General features: G+C 33.0%; 5 protein-coding genes across 5 annotated transcripts in view; 2 read left to right on the top strand and 3 right to left on the bottom strand.

Annotated features, from left to right (window-relative positions):
• LOC125807395 (origin of replication complex subunit 2) overlaps nucleotides 1–17,344 on the bottom strand; it is a 44,308-nt gene extending 26,964 nt beyond the window's left edge. Inside the window, exon 1 of the mRNA XM_049487102.1 lies at nucleotides 17,334–17,344. The gene's annotated coding sequence lies outside the window, so the exon portion shown is untranslated. The remainder of the gene's footprint in view (nucleotides 1–17,333) is intronic.
• LOC125807656 (BTB/POZ domain-containing protein At5g17580-like) lies at nucleotides 1,058–6,078 on the bottom strand. The gene is made up of 3 exons (XM_049487393.1): nucleotides 5,963–6,078; nucleotides 2,826–2,895; nucleotides 1,058–2,674 (listed from the first exon to the last, which is right to left on the bottom strand). Exons 1-3 carry the CDS (start codon nucleotides 6,076–6,078, stop codon nucleotides 1,058–1,060), a joined length of 1,803 nt encoding a protein of 600 aa, XP_049343350.1.
• On the top strand, nucleotides 5,973–11,291 carry LOC125807393 (biotin synthase, mitochondrial). Its single transcript, XM_049487101.1, has 6 exons — nucleotides 5,973–6,329; nucleotides 7,356–7,535; nucleotides 7,920–8,026; nucleotides 9,258–9,463; nucleotides 10,050–10,189; nucleotides 10,871–11,291. Exons 1-6 carry the CDS (start codon nucleotides 6,126–6,128, stop codon nucleotides 11,162–11,164), a joined length of 1,131 nt encoding a protein of 376 aa, XP_049343058.1. The 5' UTR covers nucleotides 5,973–6,125; the 3' UTR covers nucleotides 11,165–11,291.
• On the top strand, nucleotides 14,239–19,604 carry LOC125807401 (probable glutathione peroxidase 2). The gene is made up of 6 exons (XM_049487109.1): nucleotides 14,239–14,533; nucleotides 15,571–15,647; nucleotides 16,552–16,613; nucleotides 16,712–16,830; nucleotides 17,733–17,900; nucleotides 19,355–19,604. The coding sequence occupies exons 1-6, from the start codon at nucleotides 14,405–14,407 to the stop codon at nucleotides 19,385–19,387; spliced, it is 588 nt and encodes a 195-aa protein (XP_049343066.1). The 5' UTR covers nucleotides 14,239–14,404; the 3' UTR covers nucleotides 19,388–19,604.
• A 1,177-nt stretch (nucleotides 19,605–20,781) lies between these two features.
• Nucleotides 20,782–21,782, bottom strand: LOC125807403 (uncharacterized). The gene is given in 3 exon segments (XM_049487112.1): nucleotides 20,782–20,887; nucleotides 21,260–21,356; nucleotides 21,358–21,782. Coding segments are annotated over 3 exon segments (579 nt in total). The 5' UTR covers nucleotides 21,760–21,782; the 3' UTR covers nucleotides 20,782–20,807.
• Between the last annotated feature and the right edge of the window lie 484 nt (nucleotides 21,783–22,266).

The following is a 22,266-nucleotide window of genomic DNA, read 5'->3' as shown; positions in this document are numbered from 1 at the left end:
ACCTTCATTCTGCATATTATAATGGAGGTATGTAGTTTAAAGTGTTTAATAAAATTCATCAATCTATTGTCTATTTGCATTGGAATTGATACCATATGATGTTTACAGTTCTTTCCTTTATTCTGCATCAGTATAATTGCGGTCTTGTGCACTTCAGATACCTTCTCGTCTTACATCAATCCAACCGACGAATTGTAACATGTATTTGTAATGCTTCAGTTGTTACAATTACTAAAGAAGGAGTATGGGAATCACATATTCCTCAAGCTTGGGTGGGTGGGACTTGGGAACAAATAATGTTACTACAATTAGTAAAGTAAAGCTAATAATTGTGATCATTAATTATGTACTCTTGATCAGAAGCTCTTTCTTCTTTTGAGGAAGATGGTGAATCCTTATGGGTGCAGAAACTGTGTTCAAGGTTTTTAGCTATCAACATGAAACCTATGCTGTTGAACTGCATCTTTGCTGGCGAAATTATGTACAGTTCTGAACTTAAGATGTATTGACTCTGCTCTTGGGAAATATTGTTTGTTTTGGAAGTGTTTGCTGGAAAACAGGTCTCTGTGAACACACTTATGTTAACCATTTTGGCTTTGTTGCAATGAACAAGTTGGTTGTATTATCAATATGCATCACATGTGAAGATAACTGTTTGTGTACTGTCATTTTGGCTTTGTTGCAATGAACTAGTTTCTTGCACTTGTGCTATAAAATATGGTTTTAGGCCTTCAAGAGCTCTGTTCTATTCTTGCACCATACCGAAGTCTATGCAAGTGTGTGCACAAGTTAAGACACCTAGAATTGCAAATTGGTGAAAGGTTTTTTTCGCTTTTAATAAATAAACATATGCTTTAAACTCAGAACATTAAGGTCCATATAGGTCTGATTTATTTTTTGGAGAAGCTACAAAATAACAGTCCTACCAACCTCTTCTGTTACTTTGAGTGAAGTCGGTTGGACTGAGAACGTTTAGATCATCAAACTACTCTTAAATTTTCAAAGAGAATGCAAATGTGAACTCAATTATTCAGTAAGTACCCTATCAAGATATCTTCTATCTTGGATGGACTTTTTTCTTCTTCACATGGCAATTTGTCTCTTGCAAACTTGTCATACAACCAATCTTCCTCTTCATTTCTTTCCACATGCTTGTTTTTTCCTTTTGAATCTTGTGCTGGTAACTACCTCTCTGAATTTCCCTTCTCATCATATGACATTCTTTCTCCAGCTCAAGCACCTTGTTTCCCATCTTTTCCATCTCTGCTTTCATCATTGCCTCTTCACTGTTGCTAGTCCCCTCTGCATCTTCCTCGTCTTCTTCCAGCTTCAACAATTGGTTATCAGGACCCCTTTGTATTCTCTTGGTCACATTATCCTTCAACTTCAGCTGCACAGAAAACAGAATCTGCACCGTCACTCGAACTGGTAGCTTTTCGTTCTTTGCAGCATGCTCACAGGCTTCAGGAGACATTTTGCTGCAATCCAACACCCTGCAAACCTCCTCCCTTTCCCAATCTGTGAGATATCTGTGCTTGTCCAAGTATATATCAATTGCTCTATACATTCCATCAGAATTTCTGTTAGTTCCTCCAGTTGCTGCTTGTGATAGCTCTGCTAGTGATAAGAATGTGTTCAACTTCAAATCTATATCACTAGAAACCTCAGCCAAAAAGTCATCGACAAGTTCTGCTACCACAACTAGGCCAGATATATCCGTGCTTGTGTAATTGCTGTAGAAATTCTTCAATATCCTTTTCACACTTTCAGTGTCATACTGCTCTTCTTTTGCATATCCTTGTGCAGGTATTAAGAGGTCCTTGACTGTTGCCTGATCTAGTTGCTTTCCAATTCTAGTCTCTAATCCGCTTTTGCATTCAGTATGAGCATCCAAGATTATCGCAGATTGCAGCATTTTAGAGAGCAAAGAACTGGGGATCAGCCCCCTTTTTTGAGGCAACAGTCTCTCCACTGCCTCAATGATCACTCTTTGAGAATTCCTCTCGTAAGTTGATGGATCATCATCTTCTCTTTTAGTGTCCAGAAAAACCCATTTGCTGAGATACTGAAACAGAGATGATGCCACGTATTCCAGAGGGACTTCTCGATGAACCATTGCACGAATTATGGGCTCATAGAGGGCAATAGAAAGTAGTGTTAAGTCCTCTGATTTCCAGTCATGAACAAAAAGCCTCCTCTTGACATTTGACTTATAGGCATTTTCATCGTTCTCACTGTCATCATCTGTTGTTGTTACATTCCTCATCGGCTCTCCAAGAAGACTTGGATTGTGCAGTACCTTGGCGATAATAGACTCAGCACATGCATCAACCAGGGAAAGATCCGCGGCTTGTTGAAGAATGATTTCTGCAGATTTGAGAGCTTTAATCGTCTTGTTCCAGCTAGATAGGACATTGTTTTGAAAATAGAGACCAGCCTTCTTTGTGAGGTTGTTGGTGCTGTGAATCTCAGACATTCCAAGATAGTGAGCAAGACAAAGTACTTTAATGATATTCTCAGGTGATAGATTTATGTCAAAGCCATGGCAGAATCTTGCTACAAGCTCAAAAGTTTCCGAATCAGTGGGAATATCTCCTAGCAAATGAGAAATATCATCTTCATGATTCTCTTTCAACAATGCAGCTAGCTTTGAAGATCTTGCAGCCAAAAATCCCTGCAAGTTCAACACAAATCAGCACCTTAGGAAAAGATATATGAACTTTTTTTTGTTTGCAGCAGCTGTATCTAAAATTCATTCCCCAACTAATCTTGATAGCGCTTAAACTCGAGACCTCTGGTTAAGGCCGGATAATATTAATTCTTACCCTATTCAAAGAGAATGGCACTCCATAAATATGAAGCTGAACATCTGATGATGAAGCATGCATTAATTTTCTGAAAAGAAGAAAAGAAAACAAGATTAAAAAGTTTAACAAGTGATTGTTAACTTATTAGTATGTAAAGTTTTACCTGGATGGAGAATCTTTACTTTTGCTTTTGCCCATTTTATCATATTTTTGTTGTTTCAAAGTCATCTATCAAATTTTAGGGCCTTAATTTCAGGCTAAGATATTGCTAATACTCTGATCAACCTGCAAAATGTATAGCAATAAGCACTCCTTCAATGGATCGTTTGGTTTACGTTCTAGTTATGTACAGGGGCAGAGTTAAGGAGGTATGAGTTCATCGGAATCCCCTTTGCTCGAAAATCATACTATATATACATAAAATAATGAATGAATAATGACTTCAATTTGAGAGTATAAAAATCCGAATGCATGAAAACTTAACCTTTTAGATTTGTCAAATGATGAACAAAAAGAGTGAAGAAGAAAATAATATACCTGAAAAAATCTTTGATTCTTGTATAATGGAGAAATCAGAAAAAGAAGAATTAAAAAGAATTAGCAGGCAAGTAATTGAGATTTTTTTTTGTTTAACGGTTCAATATTAAAACGTTCAAATCGTAATATTTGGATATTCTGTTATTTTAAACTAGAGTTTTATATGAGATAAAACACTCCAAAAATCCAACTAAAATCTCCTTAGTTTGAGGAAAGGTTTTCACATATTAATTTTTTTATTTTTTTTCTTTTATAAACAATTTTTTTGTAACAAACATATTTGTTAATGTTAACTTAATTAGAATTAATTATATCGAATGCTTGATCTCACAAATGTTTACAAGATAATTATTTATAGGGAAAAGGGTTTGATATACCCCTCAACTTTGTCATTTGAAGCTCATATGCCCCTCGTTGTGAAAGTGGCTCATATATACTCTAACCGTTATACAAACGGCTCACATATACCCCTATCGTTACAAAATGAGCTCACATATACCCTTCATTTAACGGGAGTGAAAAAATTAGTTTTAAATTTATATATTTAACCTTTAATTTTTTTTAAAATCATTTAGGGGTATATATGATCCTTCTAGCAAAGTTCAAGGTATATTTTAATCTTTTTCATACATAAATTATTTTTTTGACTTCTATGATTATTATTATTTGAGTTTCTTATTCTTATTTCATTTTTTTTCTTTTATTCCTTAATGTAAGAAAAAAATTTAAAACAATTTTTTTGGCTATATTATAATTTTAAATTATTTTTTCGGCTATATTGTAATTTAGTTTTTGTATTTGAAAAAAATTGGGTCATCTATAATAAATTTTACAAAAATATTAGTGAAACGTACATAAATTTAACCATCAAAATAATAAATCTAAATTAGTCATTGAAACAAAAAAAAAAAGTCAAAAAAATATATGTTCGAGGAGGATGAAGTATTCCCATATGGGATTATATGTTGTTTAAAAATATTATTAAAAAATTAAATTAAAATTAATTTTTTCACTTCCGTTAGAGAAAAGGATATATGTGAGTTATTTGTATAACAGTAGGGATATATATGAGTTACTTTCCTAACAAGAGTATATCAGCTCTAAATGATAAAGTTGAGGGATATATCAAACCATTTTCCCTTAGTTATATAGTATAATATATTAATGATGTAAAACAGTAGTACGATAAATTTTTTTAGATTAATAATAAACTGATTTTAAAAATTGTTACAAAATAATCAAGAATTTGGAATCGAAGAGAAAGCTTTGTTGCAAAACTGCCAAAAGAGGCAGCAAATTTTGAAAGAAACTAAAGTGGCAAAGCCACTGGGCCCCTTTGCAATAAAGCTTTACCCTTTCGATTCCAGACTCAAATAATCATTTGATTCGGGACTCAAATAATCAAATTACAAAAGATATATTTGATATCATAAATCACAATTACGAAAGGTAAGTTTAATATCATAAATCACAAAAAAGATTAATTTAATTAGATTAAACATGATGAGAAATCTCCAGAATCCTTCCTACTATTTATATTAACAAAGATTATTTCAAGTATAGAAGAAGATTTTAGCTACATATCTATAATCTGTTGGTATAGATCTTATTGTTTAGAACTTTATTTACTAATACGACGATTTGAAAATTTTAATTAACATTTCTAAAATATTATATAAAGTTCTTTTGAAAGTTAGAAAATTAAAGAGCAACTTTCACATATAGCAAACACAAAATTCATATTTGTATGTTATAGCAAAGTTTGTATAATTGCGCTACATAACAAACATATATATATATATATGTGTGTGTGTGTGTGTGTGTTTCGCTATACATATACAAAAAAACAGTTGTATAATTCGCTATACATATGACAGTTGTATAATTCGATATACATATACAAAAGAAAGCAGTTGTATACAAAAGATCAATTGTATAATCTGTGTATTTATAAAACGAAAAAGAGAGAAAGGCAAAAAAAATTGGTCAAGGAAATATGTATTGTATAATTATAAGTGTATAGGACAAAAATATATGTATTTGCATGTATATATACAATTTTCTCTCGCTTTATACAAACAGAAACGCAATTTATACATTTTGTTTCTGTTTGTATAAGCAAGAAAGGCGAGGGTGGCGAGCGAGATGTGGGAGAGGGGAGAGAGGGGAGCGAAAATATATGTATATATACAATTTTCTATTGCTTTATACAAACACAAACACATTTTATACATTTGTATTTGTATAAAAGTTAGAGAGGCGAGCGAGACTGCCACCAAACGAGAGTGGCGAGCGAGATTCCACTAGAGAGAGTGGTGAAAATAGCAATAGTTTGTATAGGGTACAATTAAATCAAAGTATAATTTGAATTAATAGTTTGCTATTATATACAATTTTCTCAAAATGAAATTCATGATTCTAAAATTTCTTTTTAAAAATTAAAATCAATTAATGATATAATATATGTAAATTTTATCACTATCTTATAAAAATATATATTATTTTTGAAAAAGCTCAACTTAATATATATGAATTTTAACACCGTTTCATAAAGATAGAGACCGTTTCCGAAAGAGCTACCTAACCCCACCCACATTCTCTTAAATGAGTTTAGTCACAGCGGAGCTTCCAAAGCAGCAGCAAGCAACTGAGAAAAGAGGCAGCAAATAGCAATTGAAAGCTGCTCTGTTTCATCTCTGTGCTTCTGCAAATCCGGCCGTTTCTGTGTATCCATATCTATACATACATATATATTATATATAGAGAGAGAAGGTGAAAAGGATGATGTGGGTTCGATCGATTCGGCGGCCATTATCGTCGTTGGTTCTACTTCAGTCGCGTGCCCCGAATTATTCCTCATTGTCAGCTTCAGCAGCTGCAGTAGAAGCGGAACGATGTATAAAGGAAGGACCCAGAAATAACTGGACTAGAGAAGAAATCAAGTCTGTTTACGATTCACCACTCCTCGATCTCCTCTTTCATGGCGTCCGTATTCTCCTCTCTCTTTTTGTTTTTAATTTAATTATCTTTATTTGTTTCTATCGTTTGAGTTTGAATCATTTGGGTTACTGCATGGTTCTATTTTATTAGGATTTGTGTATACTTAATTCCTACTAAGGCTTTACTGTACATTAATCACGAAATAGTTTTTTTTTAAATCTATGGGGGGTTGTTCTGAGGTTTAGCAAGGGTGGTTTTGGTTTAATTTTGTGTTAATGTGCTTAACTTTGTGTTAATTTGCAGTTGATTTTTAGTTTGTAAGGGGTGTTTCGTATGGCGAAAATATTGATGGAAAAAACATTTTGGATTACCTTGAGTCCAGAAAGAGAGAAATGGCTTTCATCATTTTTCTTTACAGACATCTTAGATGGAAATGTACTCCTTAGGAAATATTTTTGTGGATCATTTTTCAGTGTTTGGTGGGATGTAGAAGTAGGTGACACATGATAATTGTCCAAAGTGTGGTGGGATAGGTTTGATGTTGATTGTATAAACTGGACAAGTGTTGTTGGACATCCCAAAACAGTATAGTGGACAAGTAAAGATGGACGGAGGGAGTATTAAACATTTTAAAGAATGCCTAGGTGTTGATTGAGACAAATGAAATTAAATCAGTTGAGAAATTTGTTAAGGGAGTGTTTTTCACCCATAAGAGTGAGGAGTTATTTTCTTAATTGTGGTGGAAGACATCTTCCTTGAAAAAATGTTTTTGCGGGTAACATTCTCCTGTTCTATCAGATACAATTGATTTACAAATATCACAATTCTTACAACATATGGGTACTTCAATCAACACATTGTCAACCTTTAACTCAATACTAAATGCTATCCCAGTGACCTGAAATTTTTATGATTCATGCCGAAAAAACAACAACTGAAGAATGTGTTTCTTTTAATTCCTGTTTCTAATTACTTTGGAGCTTGCACCTTAATTGTTTTCTGTTAATTTAGTGAGGCTCTCTAATTTCTAGTTATGATATTTTCTCAGTTTCATGAAATATTATTTTACAGGCTCAAGTACATAGACATTCTCATAACTTTAGAGAAGTACAGCAGTGTACTTTGCTGTCTATTAAGACAGGGGGATGCAGTGAAGATTGTTCGTATTGTCCTCAATCATCTAGATACAACACAGGACTGAAAGCACAGAAACTTATGAATAAGGATGCCGTCTTGGAAGCAGCAAGAAAGGTGCTCTCTTTCTGTTCCTCTTAGTCTGATTTTGTGGAATATTTCACCCTTAAGCACAAGTAGATATTCTTTAACCCTTAACTGAAACTAGAGGGTGACATGAGTTCTTCTCGAAATAGGTTCCGTTTAATCAAATGCTACACATCCCAAGGGAGTTATGTGTTCTCAAAACCTTAGAGTTACCTAGATTTTGCCCCCTTTACCACGGCGGCCAAGGACGTAATGTGTTCTAGGCCAACCTCGAGATGTATAAACATGACAGATAAAAGCAGTAACGGTGAATTATCCCAGTTAATTAGATTTCATTTGACTGTGTTATACATAACATACAGTGAGGTTCAATCTTGTTTGTAATGCAATTTTAGCTACTTTATGCATTGACAGGCAAAAGAGGGAGGTAGCACTCGTTTTTGTATGGGTGCTGCATGGAGGGATACAATAGGAAGGAAAACCAATATGAACCAGATCGTCGAGTATGTGAAGGAAATAAGGTAATGAGCTATAGTTATATTTTTCATTCCAGTGCCTTGGATGATCTCTTCTGATCTTTCTGTTTTCTTTTTCTGATAAGGTTTATTTTTATTGGTAATGTGAACCTCACGTATACAAGTAGTAGAGAATCTTTAAAGCCAATCGATTGCTGTATATGGTGTTATGCACTACTAGAATGTGTTGGGCAAAGGAAAATGCCTGTTTCAGCCTTTTATTGTGGGGGGTTGGGTAAAGATCACCATGGTTCATCTTAAAATGTCTAAGCTGTGGGAGGCAATCTCTACAGATTTACGTTTAGGACAGAAGGATATGGTGCTAAATTTACTTGTGGAAGACTTTTGTTTCATGAACTTCAATATCTGCTGATACCAACCATTCACAGATAACACCCTTATCTTTCAAACTGTGAGATGTTTCTGGCATTCTCTCCTTCAGTTTCTGCTTGACAAGTAAGCGGAGCTAGTACCTTCCCACATTTTCATTTACCTAGTAATGGTCAAAATACTTCATGACTAAGCATTAGGAGTCGAAAGTTATATAGGAAAAGAAGCAACTCTCTCTATTTACCTTCAATCATGAGGTGAACACTAATTTGAGAAACATATGAGTTAACTCATAAAAGAGACAAGAATCTAGAAACAATAAGCCTCTTGATATTTTGTTAGTTTAAACTAATTCAAAATGTTCAAGTATCAGACAACTGTAAGCTGGTTAGATGCTGAGGACAGTATTGCAGGGCCTTGTTGTCTATTTTGTTATTTCATTGTAGTTTTGAAGTTTAAAGAGTGAGGAAACTGGAGTTACGATGATATCTGAAATTGAGAAGCATTTTTTCTGCTTCTTAGAATGATTACAGAAGCAAGCAGGATTAGGTTTACTAATTAATTGGTTAAACATTAGACCATCTGTTACCCATTCTAAAAGCATTCTTCCTCGCAAGAAACTTTCATGAGTAGTTCTGTGATTGTGCAACTTTTAAACCAAAACGCCACATTTTCTTCTTAGCTCCTTGTTTGTGGGCTGTGGCATTAATGCATACCCAAATATTGTTTATTAAAGTTAAAGACAAAATATTACAGAAAAACTATAGACTATCAATTGCCATCATGTGTACATGTAATGCACAAACAAGTTGAAAATATTTCACTATGACATGATAACAACTGAGGCATCCATTGATTTTTTTCTGCCCAATTATTTAATGTTGTGCAAATTATTCTCAATATGAAGGGACATGGGAATGGAGGTTTGCTGCACCTTGGGAATGCTTGAGAAGCAGCAAGCTTTAGAGCTCAAGAAAGCTGGTCTAACAGCATACAATCACAATCTTGACACCTCAAGAGAATACTATCCTAATATTATAACCACTAGAACTTATGATGAGCGGCTGGAAACACTTAAGCATGTACGTGAAGCAGGAATTAATGTGTGTTCAGGTATTCGTTTGAAGTATAAAACTTCTCATTCACCTTGGTTTGTGCTATGTTGTGTTTATATATTGACACTTGTGACTCATTGGAATAACAATGTGGAACCATCTATCTAGACTCTATATTTGATACATGCATGTTCATGTATATGCAAATACTGTAGTATCACATTATTGGGTGCATACCACTACATATAGTGAGTTGAACGATTTGATTATAGGTACAATGTCATCGGCAGCTAAGGTCTTTTGAGCAGCCTTAAAAGCCTCTTGATGGAGAACATAAAACTGATATTCATTAGGACATGCAAGTGTACCCTACTTCAAGTATTTTGACATGAATTCTAAATAGAATTTGAACTTACAATTTGAACTTCTTCTCCTTTATGACTTCCTGTTCATAAATAGAATCATTAATAATTGTTGGTAGGGTATTCTTATGTTATATCATTATTGAGAGTCAAGGGAATGGTTGAAAAATTTGTCAGTTGTGTTTACTTTGACTCAATCTTTCAGAGGTTGTGTGGTAAAATTTCTTCATGGTGTGCCAATCCTTGTCAAAATCTTGCTAACCCCTTATTTTTTTCGATCAGGTGGAATAATAGGGCTCGGTGAGGCGGAAGAGGATAGAATTGGTTTGTTGCATACCCTGTCAACTCTTCCGACTCACCCTGAGAGTGTGCCGATTAATGCACTTATTGCAGTAAAAGGCACACCATTGGAAGACCAGAAGGTAATCCTCATTTGTTAAGGAATAAACTTTAAATATTGTTGCAGTGCTATCGGTTAACTTCTGATTCTAAAATGATTTGTGCTTCGTACACCTCCTTTCAGTAGCCAAAACAGGAATAAAACATGCCCATCAGCTTAGCATAATACTATACTATTACTACCAACATAATACATTGAGCCATCTTAGAAGAGCCCTTGGTAGAGCATAAGCAGTCACCACATTAAGGAACTTTATCTTATTTAGTTTTAGCTTTGCTTGAGTTTTGATTCTTTACCTTTCAACATTGGTAGTTTCACAAAACATTGTTTTTCTCTGCTAAGTAGCAGACATGATCGCGGGCAGATGTCACCCACCTCAGAACATGACTGGAAACACAATCTCTAGTTCATCACAACTTAAAGCTTAAAACAACTCCTCAAAACTGTGATTGATATTCATAGACCACAAAATAATTGATACCCATTCCATCCCCTGACGAAATTCAATGCCTTTCTGAAAATAAATTAATTGATGGATAAGATTTTAAATTCCCTTGATCCAATGAATACAGCTCTCTGAAATGAGTTCTAGGGAAGAATGAATGTTATCACATGCTGAGTTTAGTTCTAGGGAAAAGTGGATTAATAACCTAAACTTTTTCTGATATCATTGCTAATCTCAAACTCATTTTTCATCTTCCAGCCAGTGGACATATGGGATATGATTAGGATGATTTCGACAGCAAGAATAACAATGCCAGGCGCAATGGTTAGGCTTTCTGCAGGAAGAGTTCGGTTTTCTGTCCCCGAGCAGGCTCTTTGTTTCCTTGCTGGTGCCAATTCCATCTTTACAGGTGAGAAGTTGTTGACTACACCAAATAATGACTATGATGCTGATCAGAATATGTTCAAATTACTTGGACTTGTTCCTAAAGCTCCAAATTTCTCTGAGGATGAAAAAGATTCTGAAGACGAAAAGATGGAAGCATCTGTTTAGACTTTTAGTTTAGTTCATTCTGAAATGCTCCACCAGGGATCTTCTATCTTTTACATAAATGTATGACTCCTCATGAAATTATTCTTAAGCTTTTTAATGTACCATGTTAAATGTTATTTGCTATTTAGTCTATGATTGTTCTTCTAATTTTTCAATGCAAGATGCGTATTTTAGTACTAATATTTTTAAATTTAATTTAATTTACTAGTTACCTATGAAATTTTCCATATGCCGATAACTGTTCAGCAAGAATCAAACAAATATATACCACAACATATTCAATATAATTTCACGTGTAGTGTGTACATATACTTTATCACTACCTCGTCAGTTATTTTCAAGTTTATGCAACTACTTTATCATCAATATATATATATAATGTAGAGAGAGGTGTGAACAAAATTGTTGCTTAATTAGTGGCACATGATTGGGAATTTAATAGTCACCCACCTACTATTGAAAGGAAAACAGAGATTCTAGAAAGGTAGTTCTGCATCCAACTTTTTAAAAAAGAAGTTACAAGAACGAATAATAGTCTACAAGTATCTTAATTTTAAATTATTTTTTATTCTTAAATTTATCGTGACTTGAATATTTAAGATTCATTTTAAATCACATTTTTAATATCAAATTAAACAATATCATATAAATAGCGACTAAGAGAGTATCTTTCTAAAAGACTTTTTTTTACTTAATTACCTCCTCTAATATTGGGTTCATTTGGCAAATGGTCATCGGATAAATGTTTATTGTTTAAATATGAGTTTGCATAAACTCAATTAAGAATTTAATTAAAAATGAAAAAATATTTATCACTTCATCACAATCTTTATTGATGTCCCCAAATTTATATTACAACCACAAATAGGTCATCAGACTAATATTTCTAATTATAAAAATATATAAGATTACTTACTTTTATTAATTTTCCTAAAAAGTAATTTCATCCAATTATCGTAATTACTTGAAAATTTCCTATTCTAATTATGAAATCATTTTAATTAAAACTTTTAATAAGAACTCCTACCCATAACTTGACCCTATCCAAACCTTTAGATGACCCGACCCACCTCGGGCAGTGTGCACCATCCATCGACTTCAGAGTTAGTTAAGTGCTCCTCGTGATAATTGAAACATGCACGTGTCCATTTTAAGGGATAGATTCATGTATGGCCCATAATATCATTTTGGGTAATACTAAATAACCAGAAAATTTGATCAGAATTAAGTCTGAAATTTTAGAAGTCTATAATATTTTTTTTATTTTAAAATAAACTAATCTTTTTTTAATTTTTTAATTAAAATATATTAAAGTTAAAATGGTAAAAATGTTTAAAAAGGTAAATAACATAATGTGAAGTATGTTATTTTACCATTCTGGCCAAATTTTCTGGTCAAAAGAATTTTTCCTATCATTTTTACTTTCTCCGTCTCAATTTACGTGACACTTTTTAAATTTTGAGATTCAAACATGTCTATCTTTAATCGTAAATTTTTCATATATCTTTTAGTTATTTTGAATTGCCAAATAGTGTGACTTATAGAGTATTTTTTACGTAGTTTACAAAGAGTATATAAATTTAATTTTTAAAAAGTTAAAGATTTCACATGTAAATTTTCAATTAAATTTAAATTGTTTGACTTTCAAAAAACAAAAAATACTACATAACTTGAGACCGGGAGAGTAATAAATTAGTTATGGGGCTCCTATTTTGCTTCAAATTATAAAAATAAATAAATCATGCCTATGAAGAGATTAAGGATATAGTAAATTGGTTGAGTGAATAAATTATAAAGATTTATAGAGTAAATTGCACCAAGAATGTAGTCAATCAATTAAATTGCACCAAGAATGTAGTCAATCAATTGGTTGAGAGTTTATTTCATTGAATTAGTTAAAGTATGCGAAAGCTGATTCGAATAGAGAAGGGTAAATTAGGAAATTTGGACAAAAAATAACAACGATAATGTATTCAATCAAATCTCAAAAGATGAATCTAAAAAAATAGAGTATACTACCACTATCATAAAAGTAGAAAAATTACCGCTCGACTCAATTTAGAGAGAAAAGGCCCAAAATAGTCTCTCATCTTTGTGTTAAGACTCAAAGTCATCATGGAGCATTAATAGTCTCTCATGTTTGCAATATTGGTGCACTTTTGATCCTCCTTCAAAATTTTGCCTAATGTTTTTTAACATTGATTTTATTCATAATTTATGTATGAAATGTTTAATCGTCATTTTATATATTTAGTAGAAATAGTAACTCCATGTGAGAGATTGTGAGAAGAAAAACACATTGGTTTGTTTAGTAGAAATTGTATTGCAGGTAAAGTCGAGAGGTTCATCACGATGATTTCTCGTGCAATAGTACATTTTTTTCTTTTCTTGCAATATTATAAGCTAAAATGTTCTTAGTTTAGTTGCAATAATATTATACTGAACAGAACAAGGTGTTCTTCTTCTCACCTTCTCTCACATAGAATTATTATTTCTACTAAATATATAATAAGACGATGGGACATTCCTTACATAAAATTATGAACAAAATTAATGTTAAAAAATAGGCAAAAGTTTAGGGAGGACCAAAAGTGCACCAATATTGCAAACATGAGGAACTATTAGTGTTTCATGTGAAAACTCAAGAATGATTTTGAATCTTAACCTAAAAATGATGCACTATTTTGGGTCTTCTCTCCAATTTAGACAAAAACATAATCCACCAAAGACTCACTACATCACGACTCATTAAATTCATCATTATATCTTATTTAAATACTCACATTTTTATACTTTGAATATCTAAACACATAATAAAGATATTCACACTACATACTTTCAATTCAAAGTAAACTTTTTTTACTCGTGTTCTCAAAGGCTAGTTACTTACTTAAGTTAATTAAGTAAATTACAATTTCTTTACGGTACGTTTAATTTATAAATATTCCATTGCAGAAAAATGTAAAAAGTTCAAATTTCAACAAAAGAAACTCCAAAAATAAAAAACAGTTCTTTTAATAGTCAAAATATTCACATCTGCCTTGCTTGTCAGCTAAACAGTTGATAATTCATATGGAAGAAGCAACAACTACCGAAATTAAGAGCTCATTTTCCATATCAATAATTAACTACTAATTAAAGTAATAAATTTCGCTTTCATTGCCAAATATCTTATTTGATTTTGATTACCCCATTTAATTTTTTTGACTTATATATGCATAGGTTAGATAGAATAAGAAGATGCTGAGTTTCACCAATTTGGCTGCTCTTTTCTTTCTTGTTATTGCTTTGTTCTTGTTCTATAGATACCCATCTTTTTCTTCTATGGCTGAAGGATCACCAAAATCCATTTATGATTTCACTGTCAAGGTATACACTTTTTGGGGTTTCCCTTGTTCTTGAGTTTTCAAGTTTTCGTTTTGATTTCTTTTCTTGAAAGTTGAAGAAAGATTCAATTTTTATTGCTTATTGCTTTTGAGGTTTGGATTTTGGTGTTATTTGGTTTCATATCTGTAATACCCACTTGTTGTTTTGGTTTCTTTTGCTGAAATATTCAATTTTTATTGCATATTGCTTTTGAAGTTTGGATTTTGGTGTTATTTGGTTTCATATCTGTAATACCCACTTGTTGTTTTGGTTTCTTTTGCTGAAAGTTGAAGAAAGATTCAATTTTTATTGAATATTGCTTTTGAAGTTTGGTTTATGGTGTTATTTGGTTTCATCTTTCTAGTACCCACTTGTTATATTCTATCTCTTTCTTGAAGTTATGTAGATAGTAACACTTTCTTTGTGTGTGTGTGCTTGGGGGGTGGGAGGGTGGTGTTGATAGTGGGGAGGAGAGACCCTAAGACAGTTTCTGCATGCTTGCAGAACCATAGTTTGGTTGTGTTCACTTTGAAATACTGTTTGCATTTATCAATTTTATGATCCACTTATCTAGAGTCTAATTTAATGTGTTACTTGAGCTAAGCTTCTTTCTGAAACACCCTCTCTATCTTCATGAGGTAGGGGTAAGGTTTATGTATTCTTTATCCTTCCCGGACCCACCTTGTGGGAATACACTGGGTATGCTGTTGTTGTAGAGTCTAATTTGGATTTAGTGAAGTTCAGTTTTTTTTGGACAGGTAACTCAAGTTCCTGTTATTTGCCGCTATACTTTAGTCACTTATTAGGAATTTGAGATGAATGTTAAACTAGTTCAGAGTATAATTCTAATCATTAGGCATAATTGATTGGATTACTTAGATTATGAACTTTCAAAATTCAACTAACTATTGGAATTCAAAAGGTTTGAATAGTTGAGGATTAACAAATTATGAGAGAACTAAGCAACTCTGGCTAAACTTTTTTTTCTTTTTTATGTTAGAACATGGTTTTTAAGCTTGCTAATGAGATTGAAAATGCAGGATATACAGGGAAATGAGGTACCTTTGAGCAATTATAGGGGAAAGGTTCTTCTTATTGTCAATGTTGCATCAAAATGGTAAGTGAAGTAATATAGTTTCTGTCTTGGTTTTTTCCTTTTGTCTTGCTTTATCGCTGCAATTAGGTGTAGACTTGGTTTCGATTTAGAAGTGTCTCAACTGCTTCACTAATCTGACTTATGAGTTATAAGTTATAACAACGTGCGAATAAGTGTGACTAAGATCTAGTTACTTCTGGAGAGTGAATGATATGTCAAATATTGTGCTATTGGGTGCATTTAAGTTTTATTGTATAATGATAATGTTAATTGCCACAAACTAGATGTACTCGTATGGGGTTAATTTCTGTTATTCTGATTAGTATGTTTTTGCTAGTTGGAAAATTCCTTAAAGATGTGTTTCTGTTTTAATTTACATTAATCCTCCTACATTCTTTTCTAGATTCCCTGACTAGAGAAATTGCTAGCAGGTTCTTTGAACTTCTTGTAGTTATTTAACTTGTAATTCATTTGCAAAAATGCAATAACGAAAATTTGACGTTAGTGTTTTCATAGTTTTGGACTGTCTTAGATGTTGATGTTGATTCATGATGATATATCACAATGTCTTTGACGACATGCTCAAGATTAACTTAAATTACTAGCTTCTATATATTGTTGAATAACAGTATAATAGTATTTGTAAATTTCCCCGCACTGAAATTGGTAAGTGTTATTTCTTATTTTGTTAAGTGATAAGTGCTTCTATTTCTTAAGTCAATGATATACTTTCTTTGGTGCATGTGTTTTGAAATCTCAGAATAGTAAGACTTACAATTCTTAATGGTTTTGTGCTAGCTTTGTTGCTTTATTGAAGTTAATGAGTAGCTAGTATTTCTGCTTAAATAGGGAATGAAGCACGAATATTATTAAAGGCAATCTTTCCTGTCTTCACCTATTTTGTGTTATCTTTTTTCCCTTGCAGTGGTTTAACAGATTCAAACTACAAGGAGCTGAATGTTTTGTATGAGAAGTACAAAGATCAAGGTTGGCAATTCGTTTATTTCTTCAATTTCAGTCTCTGATTAATTTCTATTGAACTATACTGCGTGGTCATAAACATAACCAGTAATGCTCTATTTCAGGTTTTGAAATTTTAGCATTTCCTTGTAACCAGTTTCTGTGGCAAGAGCCCGGAACAAATGAGGAGATTCAGCAAACTGTATGCACCAGGTTCAAAGCTGAATTCCCTGTATTTGAAAAGGTAACAGCTGTTGTATGATAGCCCAAAAGCGTATAACTGGAATCATTTTCCAGATCTCTAGTTGCTTTCATCTTTGAACGCTTTCTTTTAGTTTAACTTAATCACGGCATATTTTGCGATACTGCACATAAGAACTTCTTTTTCCCCAACAATATTAACCTCTCAAGAATGAACAATTGATCACGGCATATTTTGCGATACTGCACATAAGAACTTCTTTTTCCCCAAAAATATTAACCTCTCAAGAATGAACAATTGATTGTTACCTTCTGATCAATTTCTGGTGATGCATGGTTGAACATTAAAATTATGTAAAGCTTTGGGTATTCTAGCGTGGATATATGTTCTTTGCAGGATCTCCAATTTTCTTTTTAAAGGTTTTCTTGGAACCTCTGAACTCTACCTCCTCGAGGTAGTGGTAAGGTTTGCATACACTCTATCCTCCCAAGACCCCAATTAGTGGGATTTCACTGGGTATGTTGTTGTTGTTGGAACCTCTGAACATCTGTAAAATTATCAAGTTGTTATCAGGGAACGACATAATAAGATGCACACTACTTTTAAGTAGCTCCGTGAACAGTCCAAACTTTGTAGGCTTTGTGCAAAAGTTGGTTATATCATTTTGTTCGACCCTGTCAGCAGATTACCGGCGCATTTTCTGAGCATGTTTCTCCCATATCTCAGGCACCAAGGTTTTGCCTTGTCTCTCTATTTCCTATCTGCTCTTTCTTCTCTATAAAAACTTGCTTGGGAATAAGCCATGGAACAGAATATGAAACTCAGAAACCATCCTAAGATGAAACTCATAACTATCTCCCTTTGTATTCTCAGTTACTACGTTACGTGTGTATATATATTGCCATAAACTCCATGTCATTTAAGGAAGTTATTTGATTCCACAGATTGATGTGAACGGGGATAATGCTGCACCACTTTACAAGTTCTTAAAATCAGAAAAAGGTGGTTTCCTTGGAAATGCTGTCAAATGGAACTTCACCAAATTCCTTGTGGACAAAGAAGGAAAGGTTGTGGAACGATATGCACCCAAGACACCACCTCTTCAATTTGAGGTAAACTTTAACTGTTTTTCGTTTGTTCATTCATATACTACCTTTCTCTACATCTTTCTCAAATTACCGTCGTGTGTTTATGATGATATACTGCATAAGTTGTTGGAAAAATGATTCTAGTATCTCAAAAGAAATTATTTTATTTCCTATTATACTTGAAAGAGAATATTATTTTATGTCCTAAATATTTTCTCTCCATAAATAATATTCTATTTCCATTATTATTATCCTTAATTAACCATTATTTTCTGTCATAATATGGCTGTTACCAAACGTCTCTTTGCTTAAATGAATTGTCTTCAATTCATTAATTGTGTTCAATGCCTTTTGACTATTTCAACCATTGACATATTAGAGAGGTTACTAATTTCCTATATAAATCTAATTCTTACTGATGGTGAGAAAGAGTGGAGACAAGATAACAATTCTTCTTTTAATATATTCTTATGCTGAGTTTCTTTCTATTAAATCTTTGTTAGTTTCTGGCTCCTATTTTTATACTAGCAGAGCTTGTTTAATCCTGGGGATACACCCATACCGGGTAAAATATCCTTAAGGACAGTGTCTTTTGACATGCCTCAAGCTATGAGAATTTCCTATAATAGTTATTGGTGAAGTACAAGCTTTAGTGAATTTCGTACAAGTGTTCGTGATGAAGATATTTTCCGTAAGATTTACAACAATCTTCATTATGTTACCTTCTTAAGATTGATACCTTCTTACAGAAAATACAATGGTTCTTAAGATTGTTGTAAATCTTACGGAAAATACCTTCTTGACGAACACTTGTACCAAATTCACCAAAGCTTGTACTTCACCAATAACTATTATAGGAAATTCTCATAGCTTGAGGCGTGTCGAAAGACACTGTCCTTAAGGATATTTCACCCGGTATGGGTGTATCCCCAGGATTCAACAAGCTCTTCTAGTATAAAACTAGGAGCCAGAAACTAACATAGATTCAATAGAAAGAAAACCCAACATAAGAATATATTAAAAGAAGAATTGTTATCTTGCATCCACTCTCACTCACCATCAATAAAATTAGATTTATATAGGAAATTAGTAAGCTCTCTACTATGTCAAAAGGCATTGAACACAATTAATGAATTGAAGGCAATTCATTTCAGTAAAGAGACGTTTGGTAATAGCCATATTATGACAGAAAATAATGACTAATTAAAGGATAATAATAATGGCAATAGAATATTATTTATGGAGAGAAAATATTTCGGACATAAAATAATATTCTCTTTCTAGTATAATAGGAAATAAAATAATTCCTTTTGAGATACTAGAATCATTTTTCCAACATAATGAAGATTACCGGTCTACGAATATTATGTTTCATTAGATAGGGAAAAATGCAAGAACCAGATTTGAGATAAACATTTATGAAACCATTTTTTCTCTGTATATGCTACTAATATTCCTCTTTCTTGTCCTTTTTACAGAAAGACATACAAAATCTGTTGGGTGTGGCTTGAGCTCAACAGGTGTGAGAGTTCAGCATATGTATTGATGACCTTTAGTTGGAAGTGCTTTCATGGTTCTATCTTTTTCCTTCTTCCCTGCCTACGAAACAAGCGAGCTTGTACCCCACCCCCTTAGTTTTTTTTTTTTTTACTTGTTGATGTACTTTGGTTGTGTAAACTCGTTCATTGCCATGAATTTGTAAAAATAAAAGTTGCATAGTAGTTGTTTCAATGACTCGTGACTATAGTAACTCGATATACAAGCATGTTATCGCCTTAATAATAAGAAATAAATTGTGTGCAAAATGTCTCACTACAATGTTGTGTGGGTAGACTGATTATTGTTGGTGCTATGAACGATGTTCTACGAAATATGATGATTCTCATGCTCTAGAAATATGAGAACAATCTTTCTGCAGAGGTTGAGTTAATGAGAGCATTTTTTTAAAAATGTGTTTCAAGATTTTGAACAAACAAGGAATGTTCATTTGCCACTCTACGCAAGGAAATTTTGAGTCTCATGATATTGTAAGATTTTGATTTGACACGTATTTGAATTTTCTGGTCTTAAATTAAAGATATGCATAATGTACCAAACTTTAGTGCACTAAGCTTCCACAACACGCATGCTCGGAGGGAAGGATTGTGGCCTATGGTACGCAATCTTATTCAGTATTTCTACAAGATACTATTTTTACAGTCAAACGCGCAACTTCCCAAGAAATCTTCTATTAGGGATTTGATTCCTTCACAGAATTGTGATGAGGCACTCTACACCATGTGGCTACCAATCAGCCACAACTTACAAGGATATCTTAGAATCAGAATATGCTTCATTTTTTTTATCCCTTTGAAATAAAGACTCTGTTAAACGTTTCAAAGATACTGTTAGAATAATTTTACATAATGAATCTGACATGTAAGTAGATTGATTGATTGTTCCTATCTATCTGAAAAAAAAAAGAATAAATTGAATTCTGTTAAACACGTAGACCAGACAAGGAAGAGACTTGATTTATCATTAACCAAGAACAGTATTTTGATCAGCAATACATAAGAAAACAAAATTAAAACATGAAGAAGAACTGAGATTTTGGTTACTTCAATCTTGGACTGAAACTGATACACAAAGTTATATCAGGGTTAAATTTATTCCATGTGTTGGTTAATCTTAGACCTGAAACATCTCTTCATCTTATATTCTTCTACTTGGGATTTTGATTAAACTTTTGCCTACCCATCATGGACATGATTCTTTTTGAATCTATCTTCAGGTAAAGCATGAGGTGGCCCTGTGGCCATAGCCTTTTTTTTCAGGATCCAGGCAAAGAGAGCACAAGTACTCTTCCATATGAAGAAAAGATCATCTCATTTCTCCTCTGATCTCTTTGTTTTTTGCATTAAGCTTTTCTTGGCTTCCATTCTCCCCTTTTTAGTTACATAACTTAACGGTGCACGCCACAGCTTGAGCCCAGTATTTCAGCCTTGCTTTCACATCTTCAGGATCATCACCTGAGGTTACACAAAAATGTATCAGGATTAGTGACATAAACAATGACAATTGAGCAACAAATTGAGTTACATTCCATTTCAAAATTTGAAGATTTTGATGATCTTCACCTTCATAAAAAACCAAAAACAAGAATCACATAACAAAAAGATTCCTTTTCTCCTATTGGGGTTTAGTCTTTTGTTCCAGAAAAGCTAAAAAGTAAGGAACAAAGAGTTTATAACTCCAAAGACTCCACCTCTTCTTCACAAAAATGAAAGCTTTAACAAGCAATTCCAGTAACTAGAAAGAGAACAATTTCAAGATTATCACAAACCCTTGTCAAGATTTATGAACAGATTCAAAACCCTAGAGAGAGAGGAAAAAAGACTCACCAGGACTTGAGATCTTCCAATTAGCAACATGACCAGATCCTGAAGAACCAGTATCAGACATAGCATCAGAACACTTCTGCTGTTCATCAAGGTACTTTTTGGCTCATAGAATAGCAAAGTTCAAGAGCTGGTAAAGTATTACAAAGCTCAGGAATTTCATCATAACTAAACCCAAAACCAAGATCCAAACACCCTTTAAGCTCCTCCAAATCATCATCTGTCAAACTCTTTGTCCTCCCTAGTTCATCTTCATCTGAATTTTCTACATACCCTTCAAGAAAGACTTGATTTTTCTTCTTTTGAGATCTACTATTCAACCATGGCTCCTCAACATTCCTGAACCAGCCACTTTGTGGTGTGTTGGTATTCCAAGAAATCTCCTCCATTTGTTCTTCTTCCTCTTCCACTACCTCTGGTATTTGCTCAACACCATCATTAAAAAAGCTTTCACAAGACCTGGATCTTGTTGTTGTTGATGATAGATCAGAAAAAGTTTCCATTTTTTTCTTCCAACTTTTGAGTGTTTTTCTCCTCTCTGTAAGAAGTAATGATTTAAGAAAGAAGACTCAGCTTATATATAAAGGAAAAAGGCTTCCTCAATAATGGCCAGCTATTCATAGGGTGGATGCACATAGCCCATCATAGAGAGATTATGTACATACTATATACACACATACATGTCTCTTCAACATAATTGTGTCTAGAATATGTAATTAATTAGTCTAATTTTATTTGGATATACTCGAATTATGATATGTCTCAATAAATTTTATTTAGATATACTTGAATTATGATATGTCTTAATTAAAATTGGAAAAATGATAAATATATTTGTAAATACTATCCGTCATACTTTTGGGATATTAGTGTTTCTGCCGTCCTAAAATTAGAGCATTTATGCTCTTTATTTTAACGGAAGACTAAATAGGGACACGTAGTGCAATCTTATCCATCGATCTGATATTTAATAAATGTCAGGTCGGTAGATAAGATTATGAAACGTGTAT

The sequence above is a fragment of the Solanum verrucosum genome, unplaced genomic scaffold (genome assembly GCF_900185275.1).
Source record: "Solanum verrucosum unplaced genomic scaffold, falcon-dt-bn FXZP01000183.1, whole genome shotgun sequence".
NCBI classification, from domain to species: Eukaryota; Viridiplantae; Streptophyta; class Magnoliopsida; order Solanales; family Solanaceae; genus Solanum; species Solanum verrucosum.
The sequence above is the reverse complement of the archived record's forward strand: the minus strand, read 5'-3'. Positions and strand labels throughout refer to the sequence as shown.

Coding starts and splice junctions, on each gene's coding strand:
- LOC125807393 (XM_049487101.1), top strand. CDS start 6,126: ATGATGTGGGTTCGATCGATTCGGCGGCCATTATCGTCGTTGGTTCTA. Junction 6,330..7,355: donor TCGATCTCCTCTTTCATGGC/GTCCGTATTCTC, acceptor ATTATTTTACAG/GCTCAAGTACATAGACATTC. Junction 7,536..7,919: donor TCTTGGAAGCAGCAAGAAAG/GTGCTCTCTTTC, acceptor ATGCATTGACAG/GCAAAAGAGGGAGGTAGCAC.
- LOC125807656 (XM_049487393.1), bottom strand. CDS start 6,078: ATGGATACACAGAAACGGCCGGATTTGCAGAAGCACAGAGATGAAACA. Junction 2,896..5,962: donor GCTGCTTTGGAAGCTCCGCT/GTGACTAAACTC, acceptor TCTTCTTTTCAG/AAAATTAATGCATGCTTCAT. Junction 2,675..2,825: donor TGCCATTCTCTTTGAATAGG/GTAAGAATTAAT, acceptor TTGAACTTGCAG/GGATTTTTGGCTGCAAGATC.
- LOC125807401 (XM_049487109.1), top strand. CDS start 14,405: ATGCTGAGTTTCACCAATTTGGCTGCTCTTTTCTTTCTTGTTATTGCT. Junction 14,534..15,570: donor TTTATGATTTCACTGTCAAG/GTATACACTTTT, acceptor TTGAAAATGCAG/GATATACAGGGAAATGAGGT. Junction 16,831..17,732: donor AATTCCCTGTATTTGAAAAG/GTAACAGCTGTT, acceptor TTGATTCCACAG/ATTGATGTGAACGGGGATAA.